This window comes from Enhydra lutris, unplaced genomic scaffold (genome assembly GCF_002288905.1).
Source record: "Enhydra lutris kenyoni isolate GAN:26980312 unplaced genomic scaffold, ASM228890v2 scaffoldscaffold81, whole genome shotgun sequence".
Lineage (NCBI taxonomy): Eukaryota > Metazoa > Chordata > Mammalia > Carnivora > Mustelidae > Enhydra > Enhydra lutris.
Window position 1 is genome coordinate 1,247,548 of NW_019154165.1, and position 24,071 is coordinate 1,271,618.

At 41.8% G+C, this 24,071-nt stretch overlaps 2 protein-coding genes across 3 annotated transcripts; both read right to left on the bottom strand.

Moving 5' to 3' along the window:
- Positions 1–846: 846 nt before the first annotated feature.
- On the bottom strand, positions 847–4,955 carry LOC111160988 (integrin subunit beta 1 binding protein 2). The gene is made up of 11 exons (XM_022524406.1): positions 4,337–4,955; positions 4,046–4,095; positions 3,900–3,956; positions 3,676–3,821; positions 2,880–2,974; positions 2,716–2,774; positions 2,515–2,585; positions 2,297–2,396; positions 1,913–2,026; positions 1,602–1,664; positions 847–1,242 (listed from the first exon to the last, which is right to left on the bottom strand). Exons 1-11 carry the CDS (start codon positions 4,398–4,400, stop codon positions 1,015–1,017), a joined length of 1,047 nt encoding a protein of 348 aa, XP_022380114.1. The 5' UTR covers positions 4,401–4,955; the 3' UTR covers positions 847–1,014.
- An 81-nt stretch (positions 4,956–5,036) lies between these two features.
- LOC111160987 (non-POU domain containing octamer binding) lies at positions 5,037–19,223 on the bottom strand. Of its 2 annotated transcripts, none has more exons than XM_022524404.1 (11): positions 18,950–19,223; positions 12,742–12,901; positions 11,376–11,569; positions 9,804–10,105; positions 9,107–9,202; positions 8,714–8,910; positions 8,285–8,369; positions 7,784–7,886; positions 7,148–7,187; positions 6,803–6,912; positions 5,037–6,060 (listed from the first exon to the last, which is right to left on the bottom strand). In XM_022524404.1, the coding sequence occupies exons 2-11, from the start codon at positions 12,890–12,892 to the stop codon at positions 5,926–5,928; spliced, it is 1,413 nt and encodes a 470-aa protein (XP_022380112.1). In that variant the 5' UTR covers positions 12,893–12,901; positions 18,950–19,223; the 3' UTR covers positions 5,037–5,925. The 2 variants fall into 2 exon arrangements, with proteins under 2 accessions (XP_022380112.1, XP_022380113.1); XM_022524405.1 differs by lacking the exon at positions 18,950–19,223 and adding an exon at positions 17,067–17,260.
- Between the last annotated feature and the right edge of the window lie 4,848 nt (positions 19,224–24,071).

Genomic DNA, 24,071 nt, shown 5'->3' on the forward strand with positions numbered 1-24,071 from the left:
AGCCATAAAAGGAATAAGGTAATGATACATGTTACAACATGGAGGAACTGTGAAAAGATTATGCTAAGTGAAAGAAGCCTCTTACAAAAGACCACGTATTATATGATTCCAATCATATGAAATATCCATTATAGGAAAATCCATAGAGTCAGAAAGTAGATTAGTGGTTGCCCACAGCTATGATTTTGGGGGAATACTGATAGTGGCTGGGTACACTAACGGGTACAGGGTTTCTTGTTGGAGTGATAAAAATTGATAGTGGTTGCACAACTCTGAGTATACTAAAAAAAATCACTGAATTTTACACTTTAAATGGGTGAATTGTATGGTATGTGAATTGTATCCCAACACAGCTGTTAAAAAACATTCTTCATGGAGCTTTCCCTTTCTATTATAGTCCACATTAATCGCTCCACTCTCTCTCAACAACTATAGGTCTTAATAACTGTACTGCACAATTTAACACTCAGTTAAACCACCTGATAATGTTTATTATTATTTCATGTGGATTAGTCTGTCAGCCAGACTATAATTTTCCTGAGGGGAACAAATAAGTCTTTTGTTTCTCAGACAGACAGCTCTGAACTGGAAAAAAAAATAAATTTTAAAAAAGTAAAAAAAAAAATAGTGTTATGGTTCTTACTGAGTATTAAAAAAAAAAAGATAGCTCTAAACCACCTAATACACAACTGGGCACACAATAAGTATTCAGTAAATTACCTGGTGATTATAAAGAACAGATTGAATGTACATGTGCTTGTTTTCACACGTGTGTTAAAGACACACAGAAGTTGGAAGGAATGAATACAATCTTAGTGAGGTGAGAGAACGACACTATGTAAAACTGCAGAATACAAGATTTATTTAAGGGAAAAAACAGCATGGTTTGGACACTTTTGTTCTCCCCTCCTTCAGCCTGCTGCTGCTCAATGACACCACATGGCCAACCATATCCTGGTCTCTGAGATTCTAAGGGAATCACTGAGGTCTTATCTAGATACTTGACTGGTGTCACTATTCCCCCATTGCTTCCTCCTCTTCCTCCTCCTCTGTCCAGCTCAGATCATCATCTGAATCCTCAGATTCTTCCTCATCCATCTCTAACCCAACCCCTGCCTTTGCCTTCTCAGCTAGTGCATCGGGGTGCTCCAGCTGGGCCCAGGATCCTGGGTCAGCCTTGACCAAGGAGATTTCAACCCGAGATGGCATCAAGGAGACAGAGCTCTGCTCCACGTTTATGACCTGAGGAGGAGGAAAAGATGGAGGAACACAGAAGAAGAAGAAAATGAGGAAATCAAAAGGATTGGGGTGAGGGTGGGGTAGTAATTAATGACAAAGAAAAATAAACAAATGTAAGGTGGGCAAAACAAGATAGGGGAGGAATAAAATGAGATAATAAGAGAGAAATAGGAAAGGAGGAAGAGAAGAAGGAGGGGAGAGAAAAAAGGGAGAGAAAGGGGGAGAAAGACTAAGCAAACGAAGAGAAAACCTCTACTTTCCCACTAGAGTTCCTTCCCTCAAGAGACCCGCTATTCATTCCAGTCTGGCCCTTCTTTTCACCCCATGTTCCTCCCCCTCCTGTGTCCCTTATCTTCACTTACCCCCCAGAGCTTCATCTGTGCCTGGAACACACGGTTACCATCAAAGACAATGTGGACATGAAGCTGAGAGGAAAGAATTACAGGGGTAGTAACAATCCCAGAAGGTAAGAACAAGTTATTACAACAGAGAACCAACCCAGAGGTGTGAGCCCTATATCCACAGGTCAGCCAGATAGCCCTGACCTACTAGCTCTACCCTCCTCTCAGGGGACTATGGAGCACACATGTTCGCTGCATACAGCAACTCTGCCTGTAAAACTGTAGTATCACCCAATTCACCAGCCTCCCATCCAGGATCAGACACTCCTCACCTCCGTTTGACTGGCCTTCACCCAGTTGAACGCAGGAAGTGGAATCTGGCCATATACAGTCACCACTACTAAGGACTCTGTTTGATGCCAATCATGACGGCAAGACGCTGGCAGCTAAAGAGAAGATGTGAAATGTGTGTGGTAAGAACGAACACTTAACCCAAGGAAAGTTCTCAGGTGTGTCTAGAGAAGAGACACAGAATCTCAGAAAAGATTAATACTACTTCATATTGCAAAGCCTCCAGGCTGCTGAGGATAAGGAACAGAATCTTATTTGGTTTGTACAAAAGGGAGGAGTTAGAGAGCTTGGCCATGAGGTACAAGGAGGGGAAATTATTTCTGAAATTGGGTTCTAATCAAAAGTTCGGGAAAGCTGGGGCTTACCTGCTTCCCCCAGTCATGCCTACCAACTCTGCATCCTGGCTGTGCCAGGAATGCCCCAAAATCCAGGGTCTGGATACCACAACAGCTCCAAGACTTCATCCTGAGGTAGGAAGATAATTCAACTGAATCTCCTTTCCCCTCCCCATGAGCCCCCATGCCCCCCTTATCAACAGTGGGAGAAACTGGTCTTATAGACCATACCCAGTCCCCTCTCTCACCCCTCATGGAATCGAGGTGCTCCTGGGTGGTAGGTACATGGAGTAGCATCACTCTCAGGGCTTTGGTAAATCTAAGATGGGTAAAGAAGAATCAGAAGAATCAGGTCATTCTAAAGTATACCCCACATACCCTCATATCTGTCATCTCAGGTATAGTATCTCTCAGCTACATGATTGTACCCCCTATAAGCTCTCACTCACAGCATCACATCCTGGATTCTGGCAGCTGGAACCAGTCCGGATCAGACTACTGTCAAGTCCTGGGCAAAGGAAACAGAGTCAGGAACCTATCTATTCCCTCCACCTAATTGCCACTTGCACTAAATTCCAGTCTGCAAAGCCTGTCCTACTGAGGACCCACTTACCTGTTCCAGGTTCCTGGTCCAATTCCTTCTGTTCCAATGCCATTTCCAGGGCTTGGGATATATTTAGTGGAAGCAGCTTTGGAGGAAACTCTGACCTAGGGGGTATGGGTGGGGTGATTTAGTTCTGACCCATTAACCATGGTCATCAGCTCCAACACTCCCACCAGTGGTAATGGTGTCAAAGAGATCTGGTGAAAGTGGTGGCAGGGTTGGAAAAGTTGAGTAGCAACTCCATTGCCAATAATCTTCTTTGTGGACTTCCCAAGTCCCTGAACCCTGGGGAAATCCCTAGAGCTTTTCTGCCCATCTACTCAGTTGTTCTCAATCTAACATTGCTCTGCAGAACTCCCATCATATCCTCATCCTCTTCTAATTGTGGACCTAACATGACTTTCTTCTGTTGTTCATGCTACTTCCACAAAATTAATTTATTCTCTACGGCCTCTTGGCTGCCAATACTGCATCTTTTTCTTGACCTAAAACTCATTTTAACGTTTTCCATAATGAAAAAAAAAGTCAGGTCATCCTCAACAATCTCTTGTATTATAACTAAGTATGTATTTATGAGGAGCTATCTACTCTATTGATTCTAAACACCTATCCCATCACCCCCACACCAACCGTAAAGCAAAGACATTATTTCTGGATACAAATTTCCCCCAAGGTATAAAATATACACAAAACCCTGACACTTGCCCCATCTCATATCCCTAGTCCCCAAGCCCCAGTGACCCATTAATCACTTCTAGGAAGCTCCATGAATGTAGGAAAAACCCAGGGACTTTCTCCTCTTTACTTGGGCCTCTCCCGACGCAAAGTCTCTGCTGACTTTGGAATCGTATTCAGAGGTTTTTGCTCCTGAAGTGAACTGCTTGTGGCAGGCACCTCAGGTTGAGGGGCCTCAGGGAGCTTCTCAGCACAGTGTGGTCCCACAGTACAGCCCTAGTATAGATAAGGAAAGAAGGATTAGGGATAGAATCCTTCTATTAGGGACAGAATCCAAGGAAATAAATAATTTACCTTGATGTTTAAGAACTCAGAGAAATCTACAGTTCGCTTCCGGCAGCAGGACCAACCCTGGCAACAAAAGACCCAGCTCAGCTTAGATTCCTGGGTATATTTCCTTTGGGAAATGGTCTTGCTATCCCTTCTTGCCTACTCCTCACCTTAAGTGCATCGTGGAAGATTGGGACCCCAGGGTGATGGCAACAGGAATCTGTGGATACCAGCAGAAGGATCAAGGAAAGGCAACTATACCAAATATCACTACTCTTACTTCTTCCCCAGATTTATATGCTCATGGTTTTTCTTTAGAATAAAGAATAAAACTGAAGACCCCCCAGACCAATTAAAAGTAGGGCAGATACACTGTATTTCTCTGTTCCTTTAACATTCTGCCCACAGCTGACCACTCCCCCAGCAATTAAGAGCCCCCTGGCAAAGTCAGAATTACTCACCAGGAAGGTTGGCATTGGGGTCAAAGTGCTGCCCACAGCCTTTGTTACGGCAGAGTAGAGACATGGAGGCCGTTGGTAGAATTACTAAAAGGGTATCTCAAGGAGTCTGGCTGCCGAGTGGGGAACACCTCTTAGTCTGGAGGCTTTTAGCTGCCTGCAAGGGCCAGCTGTTTCTATCTTTAGTTCAGGAGGCGTACACCTCCTAACATGGGCAAGGGAACTTTAGTTGGTCTTCTCAACCAATAGGAGCACGCTCAGGAGCATTTTAGCTCTGGGGCTCAAGAAAAAAGGATCAGGCAGACTAGGACCTGGAACTTGGGTGAGGTCAGCTAATCACTGCTGAGACAGTTTTAGATTTACCAGGCCAATTCCAAGCCTCTGACATACCAGCAGCTGCTCAGAAATGAATCCCAATTCCGAGACCCCTCCCAGCTCAATGAAGGTATCCCAGTTCTTCCAGCTCATTTTCTTCCTCTTTCAAGCAGCAGCTTTCTGCTCATCCTGATTGCTTCTGTATACCAATAGCACCAATCTTTGTCAACCACATAAGCCATAGTATGCATCCAACCTCCCAAGTTTGCCTAAATGGATATCCATACTTTTGAGCAAAAGGTGATAAAGGATTATCCTTATGGAACCTATGATTATCTCAGGACAGAACTCCCCTCCCTCCATTCCCTTTCAAAAATAGCACAGAAAATTAAAAGGCTTAAAACGTATTTTAATAAGTCGATGCTGTATTACTGCTCCATTTCTCAGAAAAACTCCAAAGATATCAGGGACAAATCAAACATGGTACACCAATAAAAAAAAATGCACAGCATAACTACCTAAGATAGGCAAGGCTAAGAGCTACTGTCCGACCTTCAGCATACAGCAACCCTGTTCCCAAGATTGTACTAGGCCTATCAAGAAAAGCTGTGAACAGCAACATCATAGACACAAAAGGGCCGTTCCTGGGTTGTCCAAACCCAAGAAAAAAGATGGAGGCAACTTAACACAAGATTTTTTAAAGATACACTAAAATGAAAATCTCTAAGAGAAAATGTCTTCCTTAGGACATGAAAGGGTAATATATGGGATATAACAGAACCGTATGTATGTTGTCTGTGACCTCTGTGGACATTTGCCTGAATTCCCACCTGTGAATGAATGGAACAATGGGGCTAAGGTCATTGGGGGATTTGTTTTTGTGGTGTATGTGGCAGTGTCTCTGGGGTTGAAGGGTATAATGAGAAACCAAACACAACAGGATGGACAAAGAATGGAATGATCAAGATTAATGGGGGCTCTAACTGGATCCATTTTGCCATGGTTCCCCCCACCCCAGGCCCTCAACAATCACATGAGACTTCAGGAATGCACCACACAGAATCGATTAGTTAAACGATATACCACACTGAACTGATTTGTTAAATATCGCCCCTCCCTTGCCCTCAGCCTCCAGCAAACTCCCTCAGAGTAGTACAGGCAAGGAAGACCTAACTATTGGGAGGAATCCGTAACACTTTTCCAGGGCAGAATTCTGGCTAGTCCAAAAAGGGTCCTTCTTTAAAGGGTTTTTGAGAAACTAGACATTGAAATTTTTATTAGTATCGGCGACGTTTGTTTGGAGCAAATTCAGCTCCAGGAGCTGCACGGTTGAATGCAGGAGGGGTTCCACCAATTGCCCCAATTCCTTCCATTGTAGCAGCTTGGCCAAAGCGTTCAGTTGTTGGTGGGGTCTTGGAAGAGAAGAGAGCAAAGTTACAATAGAACCTATGTCCCAAGCTTCCCACCCATTTGTAATCCTTCCCAGGGGGGCCATTCCCACCCTGACTATTCAAAGCTCTTGATGTGCTAGGGGTGACTAAAACTGTTTAGAATTTAGCAGACATCCCTGAAAAGAAGGCTGTCCGAATTATAGACCCACCCAACCAGGCTACCTTTCTTTTTATCCCAATTCCTATTGACTAAGCAGTATTACACAGCAAATTCCCAGACTAAGTAAGTTCTACTTAACTCCCTTTTCTTGAACTAAGTATATGGACAAGGACAAGCCATCACTCTTCAGCAATCTTATGCCCATCCAGTTTTAAAATTTTGACACTAGAACTAGAACTCAGTATGAGCCATAAAGCCTTTTGGGTTCCTAATCTATTTTATGTGATTAATACCTAACCTTCAGTTGCCTTCCCTCCAAAACAGTAACAACAACTAAGCAAAACCTGTTACCCCCATTAACCCAGGATAGCACCTCACAGTCAGGCAAGCCAGTCAAAGGCATTTACTTAACTCCTAGACAAATTATAGAGACTGGGTTTGTTCAAAATTCAAAAAATCAAGACCTTGAGGTCACATTTAATGGAAACCAGTGACCCTAAAACCTGATTATCTGTAGTAAAATTAGGCAGGCACAGGGACTGAAATCAAGCTCCTTTCTCCTGTCACCATTTAGAATTACTGTAAGGCTCTGCAGTGTATTACCAATCCCAAGGTTCCATCTGGCATCATAGTGGCAGGTCCTGGAGGAGCTGGGGTACCAGCTGGCACTGGAGCAGGGGGCATGGCGCCTCTGTTGTTTATTCCCATAGCACCTAAAGCAGAACAGTGTGTGATCAGTACAGGAGACAGACACTGTCAGTCTTTCTGTGTAAGAGAAAACAATTCAACAAGACCTCTGAACTAAGGATGTGTTACCCACCCCCCAAAACGATGCTCCCTGAGAGAAATGTCAGCCCCCTTAAATCTGGACTATGTCTGGGAAGCCACTGAGTTCACCAGAAATCATACAAAAAGGAAATCAGAGCCATTAACCTCCTAAGTCCTTACCTCCCATAGCCATCTGGCCCATCCGTATCTCCTGTTCTCTCTGAAAAATATGAAATACTCAAGACAGTCCAAGACAGTACTGCATTCTACCAATCACAATACATTGAGGACCACACTCTAAGGGAAGCAAACAGAGTGGTAACACATTCCAAGTACACTGAGGCCAAGCTGAGGAAAAGCAACATCTCCTTGCTAGTTGTGCAGGTGAGTTCAAGGTTAGAATTGCAAGGACACAGTCAGTGTCTCCTAGAACAGAAGAGATAAAAGGCAAGGGGAGAGATAGCTGACGACTTCAAGGACTTCAAGGACCTCAATCTGCACAGTAACGCCAAGGACATCAGAGAACTAGTTTAGGCTGCTATAGGACTGGATATGTCTCATCATGTAATCACTGAGTCTAAACAGTGTAACACTGGCCCTAGCTCTCCATCCTAAGTTGCCTGTGAAGCAAGAACTCCCCTTCACACCTTACCTTTCCTTCCTATGAATTCTTCTTTCTAAAAGGAGTTTCACAGAATACAAAAACTGGTCATAACTGGTCAAAACTGGTATGTTTTATAGTCCTAGTGGACAACTTATGGTGGGTTTGTCGTATCATGACTAGCCTGGTACATCATGGGCACATGAGAGATATACCGCATCAGGGAATGTTCCCTTGAATCCTTCCTGCTGTCGCCGCATCATTTCTTCCTGTTGCCGTCGCATCTCTTCCTCACGGCGCCTACGCTCCTCCTCCTGCCTACAGAGAGTGACCAAAGTATTTAGCAGAGACATTCCAGAACTTGAGCCGATTATCTTAACAGGGGAGATCAAGAGCCTACTGAAAGCTATCAGAGCTTTCTAAGAAACTCACTGCTAAATGTGTCCAGCCCTAAAGCAAGCCAAAGGTGTCCTTCAGGGGAAAATTCCTCCTTCTAGAAAGGAACCTCCTGACAGCAGCACTCAGCTGCATTCCCTTTAGTGCGGCTCTGGGTAACTCCTAGAATCACGGGCCTCTGAAATGTTTCCCATCCGAAGGGAGAACATGAGAAGCCTTCACGCGATACTGACAAATGCATGAGGCAGCCGGGCAACAGGAAAAGGGAATGAGACATTACGTCACAGAGCTGTCAGAGGAGAGGGTTCAGAGCTAGTCACCTGAGCTCCAGCTGCTTTCGTTTTTGCACTTCTTGGTTATGCAGCTCCTCCATCCTCCGAAGTTCTTCCTGGCGCCTCATCAAGTCTAGGAAAACAACAGACCGATCCAGAGCATTCTTCATTCTCCTCATATAGGCCTAATAATTTTCCATAAAGAAAGATCCAGAAAGCAAAGGGGATATATAATCCCCGCATGGCCATCTGAGCTATCCAGATTCCAAAAATGAAGTCACACCTATTATGTCCTTCTCCACAGAATCCAACATTCTCTGTCACATCTCCAAGCTCATCTGCCTACCAAGATCAACAAAATATTTCAGAGAATAACAGCAGAGATTTAGGCCTTTCTCTACCAACTGATATAAAACATTCCTGAAGAAAGTCATCTTGTTCTCATTCTAGATTGAAGACCTGTACGACCATACTCACCCTGTCTCATCAGCATCACCTGGTGCTCATGGCGAGCAGCCTCCATCTCCATCTCCAGCTTCTCACGAGCCTCCTTGATGTTGCGGTCCACTTGGTCCTGCTGTTGCTTCTCCATCTCAATGAGTGCCTTCCAGCGCATGGCATACTCATACTCAAAGGAGCCAGGCTGTGCAAATCTGGGTGGCTGCTCTCGCTCCCTGTAGACAAGGTTCCTGGGTTATTAAAACTATGTCCAAGATTCCCCCCCACCTAAGCACTGCATTCCTCCTGAGGGCCAAGACTATGGTGGCCAATGAATAGCTACAGGAAAGACCTGCCTCTTTGACACATCCCTTTACAAGCTTCCTTAAGAATAGACAAGCACCTAAAAGGGAATCTATTAGAACCACATACTTGTGAAATTGCTGGTTCTTTATAACCAGCTTCTCTGGAAGTCCCTCTTCATCATCCAACTGGTCCATGGGCTCCACAGTCACAGGCCGAGGAAATCTGGGAGAAAGCAGCTCAGTGTCAATCAAATTATACCCTACAGCAGGCTTCCTCTCTATACCTGCCACTGGCATGGTTAAGTAGTTAGGGATCAGGACTGGACAATTAAACATATTTCTGAAGGAGTCTTTACACCCAGCCCCAAGTAACCAAGTTCTTTTAATGGCATTATGTGGAATCTGGGGTTGACAGATGGAATGAGGCTTTAAATCTCAGAATACAGCTTTAAAGATGTTCAAAGTAAGTAGATAGGATACTTAAGTGCAGTTTAAATATCCAGTATCTATAAAACTCCAGACAATGAAGTCAAGTAAACACAGAGATGCTGCATGCACAAAACAACTTTTCAAAGTTCTAAGACTTCAAAGGGGAGATTTAAGACTGATTAAACAACCTACTAGAAGACTGAAAGGTTTATTTCTTAATCCTCATACTATTTCTGTTAATTTAAGATTACACTGAAAACCCTACTAAAAAGTTGAATTATAATATCCAAAGTCTTTAAGTGAACACAAAAACATGGTTCCTAGAGGTTACCTTCCCACACCACCAAAGGAAGTAATGACCTACGGTCTATTTCTAAAAGCACCCCTTCACTTACGTGGTTAGCAGGAAGGAGCCTTCACTGCACCTGTCCAGAGCTTTCCGAGCAGCTGGCTTCCCTGAGAATTCAACAATGCCTTTTCCTGAGGGCCTTCCTCGATCATCCACAATGACCACAGCCCTTTCCACCTGGCCAAACACCGAAAAGGCTTCCTCCAGCAGTTCATTGGAAACATACTGAGGAAGGTTTCGGACTGTAAGGGATGCACTATGGCAGGCAAAGCGCACACGCAGCTGCTTTCCACGGAGTGGCATGTTGTCCAGTTCTACTTTGGCAATCTCCGCTAGGGTTCGTGTTTCCTATAAAGCAGAGGTAAGTTAGCATAACTCGAGTTTGACAAAGACCACATGTGCAGCATCAAGAGTCAAAAGTAGCACAGCCCAATATAAAATGTCCGCCTGCCCCAAACCCTGACAACACACAAAGAAACGTTGATAGTACTGAAAGAAAAAAAATTACATGTTTCAGATAACTCTTTCGGATAGTTAATTGCTCTGATATCCTTGCAATAAATCAACTGGAAATTCTAGAAGTTAATACCACTTATATGGTCATCAGTGTCGTAGGTTATTCATCTAAGTGGTAACAGATCTTTGGGACAATGACCAGCAGCCAGAATATTTTATTATAATTTTTATACATGTAATATATGTAATATAAAAAATGTAATATAAAATTACAATTTTATTACAATAATTACAATATAGCAGCCAGAATATTTTAATTTCACTAGCTACATACAAGTTTAACAAAAATCATGTATGCCCTTCATGAGACCTCTTTAGAACCATAGACCCTAATGGGAACCCCTTCTCATATTACTAAAGAGGAACCTTGAACCCCAGAAAAAATTACCTGCCCATGTAATCTTGAGTTAATGGTAGATCTGGAATGAAAACTAGCTCTGACCACAGTATCTAGTGAACTTGCTAACACATTATGTTCCTTGTTTACGTAGAGAATGCTTAGAAAAAGTTCCTCCCTCATATACTTAAACATGTTTCCTAATCAAATCAGTTTTTATGAAAAAGATCTACACTTAAAAATGGATAAATAAATTTTATGTGTATTTTAACACAACTTAAAAATTTTTTAAAAATAGATATGAATAAAATTGTCCCTTCATAGTTTCAAGAAGTCTTAAGTGAGATAATACATAGGCAAGAACTTGGGAAATAAATTATATAAACCTTAATCATTACTAAGATAAAATAAAATTGAGTTGATAATTATTAAAGCTGGGCATGAAGTATATATAGGTTCATTATACTATTGTGTCTACCTCTGTATGTTTGAAATTTACCAATTAAAACAGAAGTTCCAAAGAGCGTATTTTAGTCTCAGTGTCCTAGACAAATAAACCTATGTTGCCCTTGAAACAAAACAAAAACCTATGAGGAAAAATAAAAATAAAACCTCTATCTTCTGTCCTGTTCTACCAACTATAACTATTAAACATTTAACAAACAGACCATTTGAGAATTATTTCCACTGCCCAATTTTCCATATCCATCATTCCCCAGCTTCCCCACCTTTCAGAGCATACTCTAAAAGCCCATTGTTGCTCACCAAGCGGATAAAGCCAAAGCCCTTATCCTTATGAATGAAGACTTCGCCGGCCTTCCCATATTTCTCAAATAGTTTCCTCATCTCCTCCTCAGTGATGTCAGGAGGAAGATTGCCCACAAAGAGCCGGCTACGTTGGGTGAAGGTCTTCTCTCCTGGTTTCCTAAAATTCTTCAGGTCGATAGTCAAGCCTTCATCTGAGAGAATACACAAAGTCACTCAAAAGATTGGGCAAAGAGATCTATAGTCACATTCTCAAAGAAGTACAACTGCTGCTAGATTAGGAAACCCAATTGCTGTAAAGAAGTCAAACACCATTTCCCAAAATAATCTATCCAATAACCACTTATCAGTAAATTGGACCTTAAACTGTCAAAGCAGTATGCAGACATCTGGGAGTACTTCTCAATAGCTCTACTAAGGGTCAGGAGCCACCCGGACTAAGAGACAGAAAGACAATACAGAAGCTATTGGTCAAAGAGAAAATTAAGCAAGTCAAGGAGACTTATGTCAGAAGAGATCAGTTTTTTAAATTTGAAACATAGGGGTGCCTTGATGGCTCAATCGGTTAAGTGTCTGCCTTTGGCTCAGGTCATGATCCCAGGGTCCTGGGATCGAGCCCCACACTGGGCTTCCCTGCTCAGTGAGGTGTCTCCTTATCCCTCTCCCTCTGTCCCTCCCCCTACTTATGCACTTTCACTCACTCTCAAATAAATAAAATCTTTAAAAAATAAAGTTGAAACATAATTGCTCCATTTTCCCAATCTCTCACCAATCTTCAAAACCTTAACAGTTCCCATTCTTTCATGCTTGGGTTAATGGAATGAAAGGAAATGAGTTAGGAAACAGTATTCTTTGTAGGGATCTCTGGAAATAAAAGAGGGTTGAGGTTGGTTCTAGTTTTAGAGGCACACAATAGGTACTCAAAGTTTGCTGAATGAATGGAACATGCCTTTAAAGAATGTTTACTCTGATTAAAAACGGGTTGGCACAGAACCCAGGCTTAAAGTATAACACTCAGTACCAGACTTCTTTTCCCTTAAAGACTTGTTCTATATTTTCTAACTACCAATCATCTGATGATTACCTCTAAGAACCGAGCTCTGAGGTAAAACACACAGACATCTGTTTAGCAGAATACGCGAACACAACACAGCAACTTGTACTCATCTGCTACCCAACATGTCTGCTCCTCCTCTGAGTGAATCACCCTTTTCTATCCTAAGTATTAAGAGGTAAATAGGAGAAAAAAGAGCAAAAGTTGTGCCACAAAGGCTTATTCCTTTTTAAGCCCAAGAGACTAATCTAAAAACCAAGAAACCTTTCCCAAGAGGGACCTATTCTGACCCCCCTACAAGCATGTACTCACTCTGGCTGCTGGCCTGTTGCCCATTTGCAGGTATTGGTGGCGGTGGCGGCTGCTGCTGTTGCTGCTGGTGGTGCTGCTGGTGGTGATGCTGATGATGCTTCCTTGGAGTATGGTTTTGTTTCTCCAAGTTAAAGGTTTTATTGCTCTGCATTTTTGCACCCTAAAAGGAAAATGTGGACTGCCAAATACATTCAGGACTAATCAGTCACCTTCCTGATGATTTACGTGTCACTAATCATCTCTGATATCCTGGCTTTTGCCAGAGTCAAACTGGTTATTGTAAACAAGTATGGCAAAGTTGCACCACTCAAAAACCTAAAAACCACTAGACTTTAGCAGTTACGCTGCACAGAGAAACTAGACAAGTACTAAATGAGAACAGCTTGCATCAGAGTAGCTTGAAGAAACTTCCAGTTCACTAGTTCTATACGTTAATTGGAAACTACTTTCCCCAAAGAAGCTACTGCCTAAAAACTAGCTCTGTCATAATACTGAAACATAATGAGGGAAATAGATTCTACTTATCACAAGGACAAGGACTATTAAATCTTGTTACATGGTACTCTGCAGTCTCAACCTACAGTAGATACTGTGGAATGAACAGTAGAGAAAGTATGGGCTGTGCAGTTAGACATACTTAGATTGGAAGCATGGTCCTAGTACTCACTAGCTATGTACTACTTAGTAAATCACTTCTGCACAAATTTAAGCTGTTACAAAGAGGCTAATAAAAATACCTCTCAAGATGGCTATGAGGATTCATAAACATGTGAAAACACTAGCTTAGTACTGAAATATAGTAAGCATTCAGTAAATATGGTTATTAATCACAATGAAGATAAATGACTACTAAAGCAATGAAAAGCATCAAATAAAAAAAGATGAATATATAATCATGTTAAATCTCACCTAAAGATTAATGTAAGATTAAAACAAAATGAAAATTCCTGGTACAATCCAGAGTGAATTCAAAAACTGATGGCTTTAAAATGGAAATTTTCTAATTGATCTAATTAACAAGCTGAGGACCATCTTCCTCATTTAAGGACAGTTCACCAGCAATAAAAGGGCAAAGCCAATCCTAAATCCTTTCCCCTAAACAAGACCTAGTCAGAATTTAGCTCAAGGAAAAATGCGGACAAGGACCTCTTCATCAACATTTATTGGTAAAATTGCATGATTCCTCTAAAATAGAGAAAATTGATTTCTCAAAGAAAATGTGACAATGACTTGATAATTACTGATTCTGGGGTATATGAGAATACTTTTTATGTATATAAAAGCTTTCCTAATACATTTCTTATCATATCCTTCCAAAACGTAAACAACTTAATTATCAAATTCTTGTTTCATAAAACAAGTAATAACAAGAGCTATCAAATTGTTCATATTCTGTAACTGAGGAAATTCTACTCCTAGAAATTTACCCTAAGGATATAATTTTAGAGGTGCCTGAGCAGCTCAGGAGGTTAAGCATCTGACTCTTGATTTTGGCTCAGGTCATGATCTCAGGGCTGTTGAGATCCAATCCCGTGTAAGGCTCTTGTGCTAGGCGTGGAGCCTGCTTAGGATTTCTCTCTCCCTCTTCCTTTGCCCTCCCCCGAAAAAATGTAATTTTAAAATTTAAAAACCATATCCATGAAATAGTCACTGTGTTGACCTTTACGGTAACAAAATAATGACTTAAAATACCCAAAATCAGAGGTACAGTTTTTAATAAATTATGGTACATCTATTCAGTGGAGTGTTACACAGCATTAAAAATTATGAAGACCATGTACATGTGAAAATGTTCGACATTTTGAGGCGCCTGAGTGGCTCAGGTTACGATCCCAGAGTCCTGGCTCCCTGCTCAGTGGGGCATCTGCTTTCCCGTCCCTCTCCCCACTCATGCTGTCTCTTACAAATAAATAAAATCTTTAAAGAAAAGAAAAATGTTTGAGGTTTTAAAAGGGAAAGGTTTAAGAAACAGGAAATGGTTTTTTTCCCCTCAAAAATGCATGTAGACTAGAACAGAAGGCAGGCAAAAATGAAAACTGCCCTGTTTATAGCTTATTGATCATTATTTACTAATTTTTTTTTTTTACTAATTCACCCAACAAATATTCACAGAATGCTATTTGCTAGGCACAATTATAGGTGCCTGGGATACATCAATGAACAAAGGAAAAGATTCTTGCCTTCAGTTGTGCTTACCTTCCAGTTAGACCAAAAAAAAACAAAAACAAAAAACAAACAAAAAAAAACCCCACCTAATAATTACATAGTATTTAATAAGAAGTAAGTGCTACTAGAAAATAAAGAAACAGGGACGAAGTTGATAGGGAGTGAAAGGGGTAAGCCTGAAATTTTTAAAAAGATTGTATTTATTTGAGAGAGAGAACAGGAGCGGGGCGGGGGGGGGGGGGGCAGTGTAGAGGAAGAAGCAGACTCCCTGCTGAGCAGGGAGCCCCATGTAGGACTCCATCCCAAGACCCTGGGATCATGACTTGAGCTGGAGGCAGAAACTTAACCAATTGAGCCACCCAGGTGCCCGGTAAGACTGCAATTTTAAACAGAGCTGAGGTAAGCCTCACTGGAGAGTTGACACATGAGCCAAGACTTGAATCTTATTTGTATCATTTCATCAAACTTATGTTTCTCATTAACAAGGTACCTATTACAAAATGTGTCTTTTTTTTAAAGATTTTATTTATTTGACAGAGATCACAAGTAGGCAGAGAGGCAGGCAGAGAGCCCGATGCAGGGCTGGATCCCAGGACCCTGGGATCATGACCCGAGCTGAAGGCAGAGGCTTTAACCCACTGAGCCACCCAGGCGCCCCCTCTTTTCTAAAAGATTTTATTAAAATCTATCTTTAAAATAGAAAACTTAGAAACAAAAATATCCACCACCAGAAGTCAGTTACTTACCCTTCCAGTCACTGATTTATTTGCATGTACTCTAAATGAAATATTATAAAGACTATTTTTACAACCTGCCTTTTCTACTTTATTACATGATGAAGAGCTTTTATGTCACTCAATCTTTTATACTATTTTTTTCTTCTACATTAATTTTTAACGGACACAGTATTTGGCTGTCAACCAAGCACCTATGGTGTTGGGACACTTGGGTTGTTCCTATTTTCACCATTATTTATAAACAATGTTCATAGTTAAATCTTGGGCACATCCATGAGTAAATATTCCTCCCACAATTTCCATTTTTACTTATTTACCTTCCAAAGCATACATTATCATTTCAATATAATGAAGTTATACTGCAGCACTGTATGTTGTTTTTCTTAACTTCTATGTCAACACTTTTAATTTTTAACAGCTACCCAAAGTCCATGTGGATATATACTAACTTACTAAACTACCCCCTACCATGAGACATTTGTTTTCACCCTTTTCCTATTAGAATGATGCAGTAAACATCTTTTTGCTTATAGCTCTTTTTGACTACTTCCTTATAATAAATTCTTAGAATAATCGCATCTATCTTTGTTACTCTTACCCACAGTGCAGCATTTTTTCCTCTAAAAAAAAGGGCAATCATGTTTCTAAAAATAAGACGTAAAAATAGGAAATTAAAACATATAAAATTTATGAAGTCAACCCCAGCAACTTTTGGGGATGGGGTTAAGTTGGCATTAGATTCAGATCTTTAAGTATTTTAGTCCCAGCTATTAAACACCTCCCTTCCCCTGACTCCAAACTGGCCTATAACAGAAACTTGAGTTATCTTCACAGCCATTTCTCCAACTAGGTTCTTACCTTCTTACCCCTGGCTAGAATCCAAGGACCCTCTTTTTTTCTCCAGCCTTTAATTTGGGAATCAGTGGCCCCAGCCTCAGTATCTCGCATCCCATTCAGGAATCCACAATTTATATTTACACATTTATAAAAATCCTCATAGAGATCCACTCAAAACTCAAATATTAAAAACTCTGTATACACATCGTAACCAAATTTCACCACTCCTTTTCAAAAAGGCCATTTTATAACTTCTTAGTAGAAATGATCTACCTCCTTGAAGAAAAAGTGCTAGGATGTTCTAAAACCATGTAAAGTAACTTCAAGGGAGGTTATTTTTGGTTTTAGATGTGTAGTCTGGTAGTGAAGATGACAGTATCAGATATTTACCAATCATTATATGCCAGGCACCGTGCTAAGTCTGCACTATCTCACTCAGAGCTCAAAACTATTATCTCCTGGGTAAGAAAACTGATGTCCATCTAAGGTTACCCAAATGTGATGGAGCAAGGAGTGGAACTCACAACTATTTAACTCTAAAGCTCATTCTCATCACTATGCTACAAGCTTAGTAATCAAACTCACCTTGATTTCAAAGTTTAGACCCAACAAACTGACTAGCCATGTCACCTAACTTCTGAGCCTCAAGTTTCTTCACCTGTAAGGAGTGAGCAACAATGGCAACTTCACAGGGCTGGTTATTTTAAGGACTAAATGAGATCGTGTACACAGCACTTGTTCCAGATGGCAACCACTATCCGTATTTCTGCATTCAGCTGGTGCTGTAGTTAGACAAATATCATTAATTACACTCTTCTCTTTTGGACTCTAGCAAAAATCATTTTTTTTACAACCAAACTGCCTACCTCTGTGTTTCTGAATAAATGTCTCTACGATGCTAATCTTTACAATCCTTCCTTCCAGTTTACTCTTTCCCAAGAAGGCATTCAATGGTGAAGACTAAATAGTATTGTATAAATCACTTAAAACAGTGCCCACAAAGGAGCAAGTACTAAGTAAGTACTGTCCCTATCACTTATTTCTGATGATGACCACCAACATAATACGGAAATTGTGCAGAAATCTCTCTTGAGCAATAAATTCACTGCCCCCAACCACTGGGCCTCTAAGAACTAAGCACAAAGATCGGCATCAAGGATTTGTCCATTTATCTATCCCAAAGACCAACCCTGATGAGGGACTTTTCTTGAAAGAAAGTATGTACTGCTGGTTTAGAAAGACTGGGGCTACTGAACACAGTATGACTGCATAAATGTGGTTTAGGTGCAAGACCAAACACTACATCACACATATTTGAAATCAGTTTTCAGGAAAAGGATCAACTTTTTTTAAGTGGAAGCTGGGGGGTGGGGGGGAAATCTGGTAAAAAAATCTACCGACCTAGATGGCTGCATGGATATGGATCTGCTGAAAGCTGCAAAATGCACTGATATGGTAAGGTACTTTTCCAGGAGCTTAAGACCTTTCATTTAACAACAAAGAAGTTGGACAAAAACACAGCATAAATCTAGTCAGTACCCCCCCGCAATTAGAGTTGCCAGATTTATCAAATAAAAATACACAATGTACAGTTCAATTTGAATTTCAGACTTTAAAAATGATATTTTAGTAATTAAACCCTATGAAACGGATACTAAAAATAATTTGCTATGTGAAATCCAAATTTAACGGGGCGTCCGGTATTTTACCTGGCAACCTTACCCCCTACACCTACCCCAACTTCGGTTGATAGCAAAGTACCTCCAAGTCTTCTCTAACCTCAACTTCCCCGTTAAGAACACGAAGAAAGGTTTCAGGTGACAACAATAGTTTCCCCAAGAGGAAAATACCCAATAGGAAATCCATAAAATTAATTTTTGTTTTAAAAAGTGATGCTATAAATGGGTTGAGTAGCTAGACAACAAGACTTAAAAAAAAAAAAAAAAAAAAGGCATACAGGAACCTGACCGGGGAAGCCGCGGGGTCTGCACTAGCAGATGAACTTCCCAGCCTAGAGTTTTGACAAAGAAACATCGCTTGGGGGGCCCCTCCATTTCTCATTCTGAATTAATGGCCTCGCGAGGCTGAGAGGAGGAGCGCCGACAAAGCGCCTCCTCCTCCAGGCTCGACTTCAGGGCTCTCGGATAATAGACCCCACACCCTGAGGCCCAAGGCGGCTAAAGGGCTGGGGAACTTACTGACAGGGATCAGAATCGAAGATGAGTCGCACATAGCAACGGGGCGAGAACGGCAACAACGGGAGCCAGGTTAAAACGGAAAGCAAGGAGAGCGGAAAGCGATGGGCCCCCGCGGGTGGGCTGAAGAGGCCGTGTGGCGGCGGGGACAAGGCCTTAAGGGGCCTTGGAACGAACGGCCAACCTCCCTCCAAACCTAACCTCGCCCTAGCCTCCTGTCGCAAAAAATCCTGCTCTCCTCTCAAACAAGAACTAAGTCGTCCCAAAACTCACCCTCTACCGACTGTTCTCTCCTCAGAGTAACGGCGACGCTACACGGCCTCTACCGTCCCGAGAAAAGAGCGCGCGACCGCCGGAAACGAGACGACGGAGCTCGGTGCCTCCTAAGGGGTACAAACTGGCGTCCTTGATTGGTTTTCTGCCTTGCCAGTCAAGGTTTATCTCCAGAGGCGGAATCCTTTTTCCGCCATTTCTTCGATCCTATTGGCTACCGAACGCGAAAGGTTCGAGTTCGTGTGAACGACAGATGGGGGACAAAGAGCGAGGCGTTCTATTTACTGCGCATGCGCAAGTTGTCGTCTGCTCGAGACGGTAAAGGAAGGGGGAGGGGGATAAAGTGGTAGGGAGGGGGATGGAGGGTCGGAAGGAGAGCGTTATCGGGCTAACAGAAAGACTGAAAAACCAAGTAATGGTAGAGGCAAAGGAGAGGGCGAAAAAGGAGAGAGAGGAAAGTGGAAAGAGAAGAAAAGGTGCGAAAAAGTGCGCGTAGGCGTGCGCTGAGAACTCCTGCACTGCGCCTGTGCAAGAAGCAAGAGTAACAATGTCATTGTATCCGTGTGGTAGATCTAGCCTTTTCCTTCTGAAAAAATGCCCCGCCATGTTTATTTTTTCACACTTCCACATTAGGGATTGCCCTTGACATTCCATACTTAGATTTCTAGTTGCTTCTGCCGCCAGGTCTACTCGTGAAGTTCAACTGAAACAGTCATCACTATGGCTATGGTTATGGTTATGATTATAGAAAGGGGTGGAGGAGGAGAGGACGGGGATTGATAACTTAGTTTCTGTGATTAAATACAATTGTAACCACCTATTTCCATGGTAACCAGGGAACCCAGCAGTCCAAACACCACTATTGTTCCTGTGAATCACAAAGAGATTCAACAGGTGTCTTTATTGCCATGGATACATTGTAGGCCTCCAGATCAGACTGATTTTATACTCTGTAGGATGCCAGTCAGGTAGGCGCCTTCATTTTCGAGTAATGCCAAACTAGCCCTGTGGTTAATCAAGAGCTACAAGTCTCAACTGATCGGTGGTTATAGTTCGTTCCCGCTAAGTAATTCACACTCAGGGTTTCAGGGTGTCCCAACTGGTGCCTCATTATGTGCGGACACAGTGATCTAGACCTGCACTGTCCAGTAGGAACTTCTGCAAGGACAGAAATGTTGTTTGCGGGGTGCCTGGGTGGCTCAAACGTCTGCCTTCAGCTGGGGCCATGATCTCGAGGTCCTGAGATCAAGCCGTGCCTAGGGCTCCCTGGGGAGTCTCCCCCTTCCTGTACTCTCTCTGTCTCTGTCAAATAAAAAAATAAAATCTTTTTTAAAAAAAGAAGAAATGTTATTTGCTTTGTTCAGTACAGTAACTACTGGCTCTACATATGTGGCCACTGAGGGCTTGAAATATGATTAGTGCAACTCAGTTACTGAATTGTTAATTCTATTTAATTTTAATCATCTAAAATTTAAATAGTCACATATGGCTAGTGGCTACCATATTGGACATTTCTAGACCAATTTTCCCCAAACTTTTTGAGAATAAGTAACACCTCTAATATAACAACAAAAATATCACCTCTATTCCTGAAAAACATTTCCCTCCTCATGGGGAAAAAAACAATACCCAAGAGTATAAAGAGAAAAATCTCTCCCTCTGGTTACAATTATGACCACTTTCTTCCATTTCTATTTTTCTATGTCTGTATTTACCTAGTCAAAAAGAAATGTTTATACTTTTTTAATACACATAGGATTAAGCTAAGGTATACATATTTTTTTGAGCCATGACTTTCTCACTTTAAAAAATACTTTAGCTCTCTTCCCATATAAATGCATAAAGATCTATGAGGACTTTTTAATATGAAATATTAAAAAATAAAATATTTTATAGACACCCACATGATGGTTTTTAGTGTCTCCAGTGAAAAAATATAAATTATAGAAAAGCTGGGGCGCCTGGGTGGCTCAGTGGGTTAAAGCCTCTGCCTTCGGCTCAGGTCATGATCCCAGGGTCCTGGGAGCGAGCCCCGCATCGGGCTCTCTGCTCTGCGGGGAGCCTGCTTCCTCCTCTCTCTCTCTGCCTGCCTCTCTGCCTACTTGTGATCTCTGTCTGTCAAATAAATAAATAAAATCTTTGAAAAAATTATAGAAAAGCTACTACAGATTTGGTAACATTTATTTTCAGATTTTATTTATTTATTTATTAGAGAGAAAGAGAGCACAAGCGCCAGAGCAGCAGGAAGAGGGAGAGGGAGAAGCAGGCTCCCTGCGGAGCAGAGAGCCGGATGCTCTGAGCCACCCAGGTGCTCCTTGGTAACATTTTTTTCTTTTTTTTTTTTTAAGATTTTATTTATTTATTTGAGAGAGAGCACATGAGCAAGGAGAAGGTCAGAGAGAGAAGCAGACTCCCCGTGGAGCTGGGAGTCCGATGCGGGACTCAATCTTGGGACTCCAGGATCATGACCTGAGCCGAAGGCAGTTGTCCAACCAACTGAGCCACCCAGGCGTCCCCTTGGTAACATTTTTTTAAAAGATTTTATTTATTTGACACACAGAGAGAGCACACAATCAGGGGGAAAGGCAGAAGGAGAAGAAGGAAAAACAGGCTCCCCGCTGAGCAAGGAAACTGCTGCAGGACTGGATGTTACCCTGGATTCAGTAACATTCTAATGAATGTATACTTTGTTAAAAATCACAACAGCTGTTTATGTTGGAAAATATTTGGTAACAAAATAAAAGGAAGACTGTTGTACTTGCATGTATCTCCTCAAGACAATCACAACAGAAACAGAAATGTTGATGTAAACAAATAATTGCAATACTCTAGGCAAATAAAATAATAGCACCAGGGGCACCTGGGTGGGGCTCTCTGCTCAGCGGGAGCATGCTTCTCCCTCTCCCTCTGCCTAGGGCCTGCTTGTTCTCTCTCCCTGTAAAATAAATAAATAAAATCTTAAAAAAATAATAGCACCATATTAGAGGTAAAGTGGTAAGTCGAAGTTAGCAGGGGTCTGCATGAGTGGATCAGGAATGGCTTCACAAGGAAGAACGCTTTTGAACTGGGTCCTAACCAAGAGGTTGAAGTCAGACCAATTGGCAATGGATCAGAAGCAGAATGACCTATGTTTTAGGTAATTCAGCCTGGCTGAAGAAAAATGGGGAGGCTAAGAGATAGGAAATTAGGCTAGAGAGATAGGCATAAGCCAAATAATTGAGGGCCTGTGCTGTGCTTAGAAGTTTGTACTTTACTTTGTAAGTGATGGGGAGACATTGAAGATTTTTTAAAGTAATTTATGGGTTTTCTTTTTAAGATTTTATTTATTTATTTATTTGAGAGCGAGAGCATGAGCAGGGTAAAGGGCAGAGGGAGAAGCAGACTCCCTGCTGGGCAGGGAAACCCATGCAGGGGTTTGATCACAGGACCCCAAGATCATGACCTGAGCTGAAGCCAGATGCTTAACCAACTGAGCCACCCAGGTGCCCCAATAATTTATGTCTTTTTAAAAGATATTTATTTATTTATTTATTTATGTCAGAGAGAGAGAGAGAGAGAGAGAGAGAGAGAGTACAAGCAGGGGGAGTGGCAGGCAGAGGGAGAAGCAGGCTCCCCGCTGAGCAGGGAGCCTGATGCAGGGCTCAGACCCAGGACCCTGGGATCATGACCTGAGCTGAAGGCATATGCTTAACTGATTGAGCCATCCAGGTGTTCCTATGTTGTTTTTTTCCTGATTATAAAAGTAATATATGCTTATTGAGGGCAAAACTAAAAAACAAGAGTATAAAAAAAATCATCATAATCCCATTATGGAGAAATCGCTATTAACATTTTAGTGCATTTTCTTCCAGACTATCACAGATGCACACACGTGTGCATGAGCGCCTCTGTGTGTATGTGTATCTATATATTTATTTATTTCTAGAGAGCGAGAGAGACAAAGAGACTGAGAGACAAAGAGAAAATACATTTTTTTTTATAATTTATTTATTTAGTTGACAGAGAGATCACAAGTAGTCAGAGAGGCAGGCAGAGAGAGAGAGGAGGAAGCAGGCTCTCCGCAGAGCAGAGCCCGATGTGGGACTCGATCCCAGGACTCTGAGATCATGACCTGAGTCAAAGGCAGAGGCTTAACCCACTGAGCCACCCAGGTGCCCCCGAAAATACATTTTTTCTATGTATGATAGGTTTGAACTTCAGAAGGATCACTGTAGTACTGTCCTGAAGTGTTGTAAAAAAATTACCACAAAGTTGATGGCTTAAAATAACAGGAATGTATTCTCTCACAGTTCTGGAAGGCAGAGTCTAAAATCAGTATCACTGGGATGAAATTAAAGTGTGGACAGGGCCGTGATTCTTCAGAATCTCTTAGGAGGCTCTAGGAGAGACAGTCTTGTCTATTCCAGTTCTTGGTCGCTATCAGGGTTCTTAGCTTGGTGCCTCATCACTCTAATTTCTGTATACAAATGTTTATATCAGTATTATTCATAATAGCCAAAAAGTACATCAACTGATAAATAGATAAGTTAAAAATGGGATATCCATATAGTGGAATATTTTTCTTTTTTTTTTTAAGATTTTATTTATTTATTTGACAGAGATCACAAGTAGGCAGAGAAGCAGCCAGAGAGAAAGGAAGGGAAGCAGGCTCCCTGCTGAACAGAGAGCCTGACTCTTGGCTGTCTGGGATCAAGACCTGAGCCGAAAGCAGAAGCTTTAACCCACTGAGCCAGCCAGGCGCCCCTGGAATATTTTTCAACCATAAAAGGAATATGTTCTGATACATGCTGCAACATGGATGGACCTTGAGAACATTATGCTAAGTGAAAAAGCCAGTCACAAAAGATCGCATATGATTCCACTTATATGAAATGTCCAGAATAGGTGAATCTATGGAGACTGAAAGTAGAGTGGTGCTTACATAAGGCTACAGGGGTGGGGGGATGGGAGAATCTAGCTTAAAAATATAGACTTTCTTGGGTGCCTGGGTGGCTCAGTTGGTTGGGTGTCTCTCTTTGGCTCAGGTCATGATCCTAGGGTCCTGGGATCAAGACCCACTTCTGGCTCCCTGCTCAGCAGGTAGTCTGCTTGTCCCTCTGCCCCTCCCTCCCAGCTTGTGCTC

What these genes read in the sequence shown, in the direction of transcription:
- LOC111160988 (XM_022524406.1), bottom strand. Translation starts at nt 4,400, where the DNA reads ATGTCTCTACTCTGCCGTAACAAAGGCTGTGGGCAGCACTTTGACCCC. An exon ending in GGACCAGGAACCTGGAACAG is followed by an intron (nt 2,775 to 2,879) that starts GTAAGTGGGTCC and finishes TCCTTTGCCCAG; the next exon opens with GACTTGACAGTAGTCTGATC. An exon ending in GGCATGACTGGGGGAAGCAG is followed by an intron (nt 2,027 to 2,296) that starts GTAAGCCCCAGC and finishes TCTTCTCTTTAG; the next exon opens with CTGCCAGCGTCTTGCCGTCA.
- LOC111160987 (XM_022524404.1), bottom strand. Translation starts at nt 12,892, where the DNA reads ATGCAGAGCAATAAAACCTTTAACTTGGAGAAACAAAACCATACTCCA. An exon ending in GCAACAGGCCAGCAGCCAGA is followed by an intron (nt 11,570 to 12,741) that starts GTGAGTACATGC and finishes GTATTCTCTCAG; the next exon opens with ATGAAGGCTTGACTATCGAC. An exon ending in AGGGAACATTCCCTGATGCG is followed by an intron (nt 7,188 to 7,783) that starts GTATATCTCTCA and finishes CATATTTTTCAG; the next exon opens with AGAGAACAGGAGATACGGAT.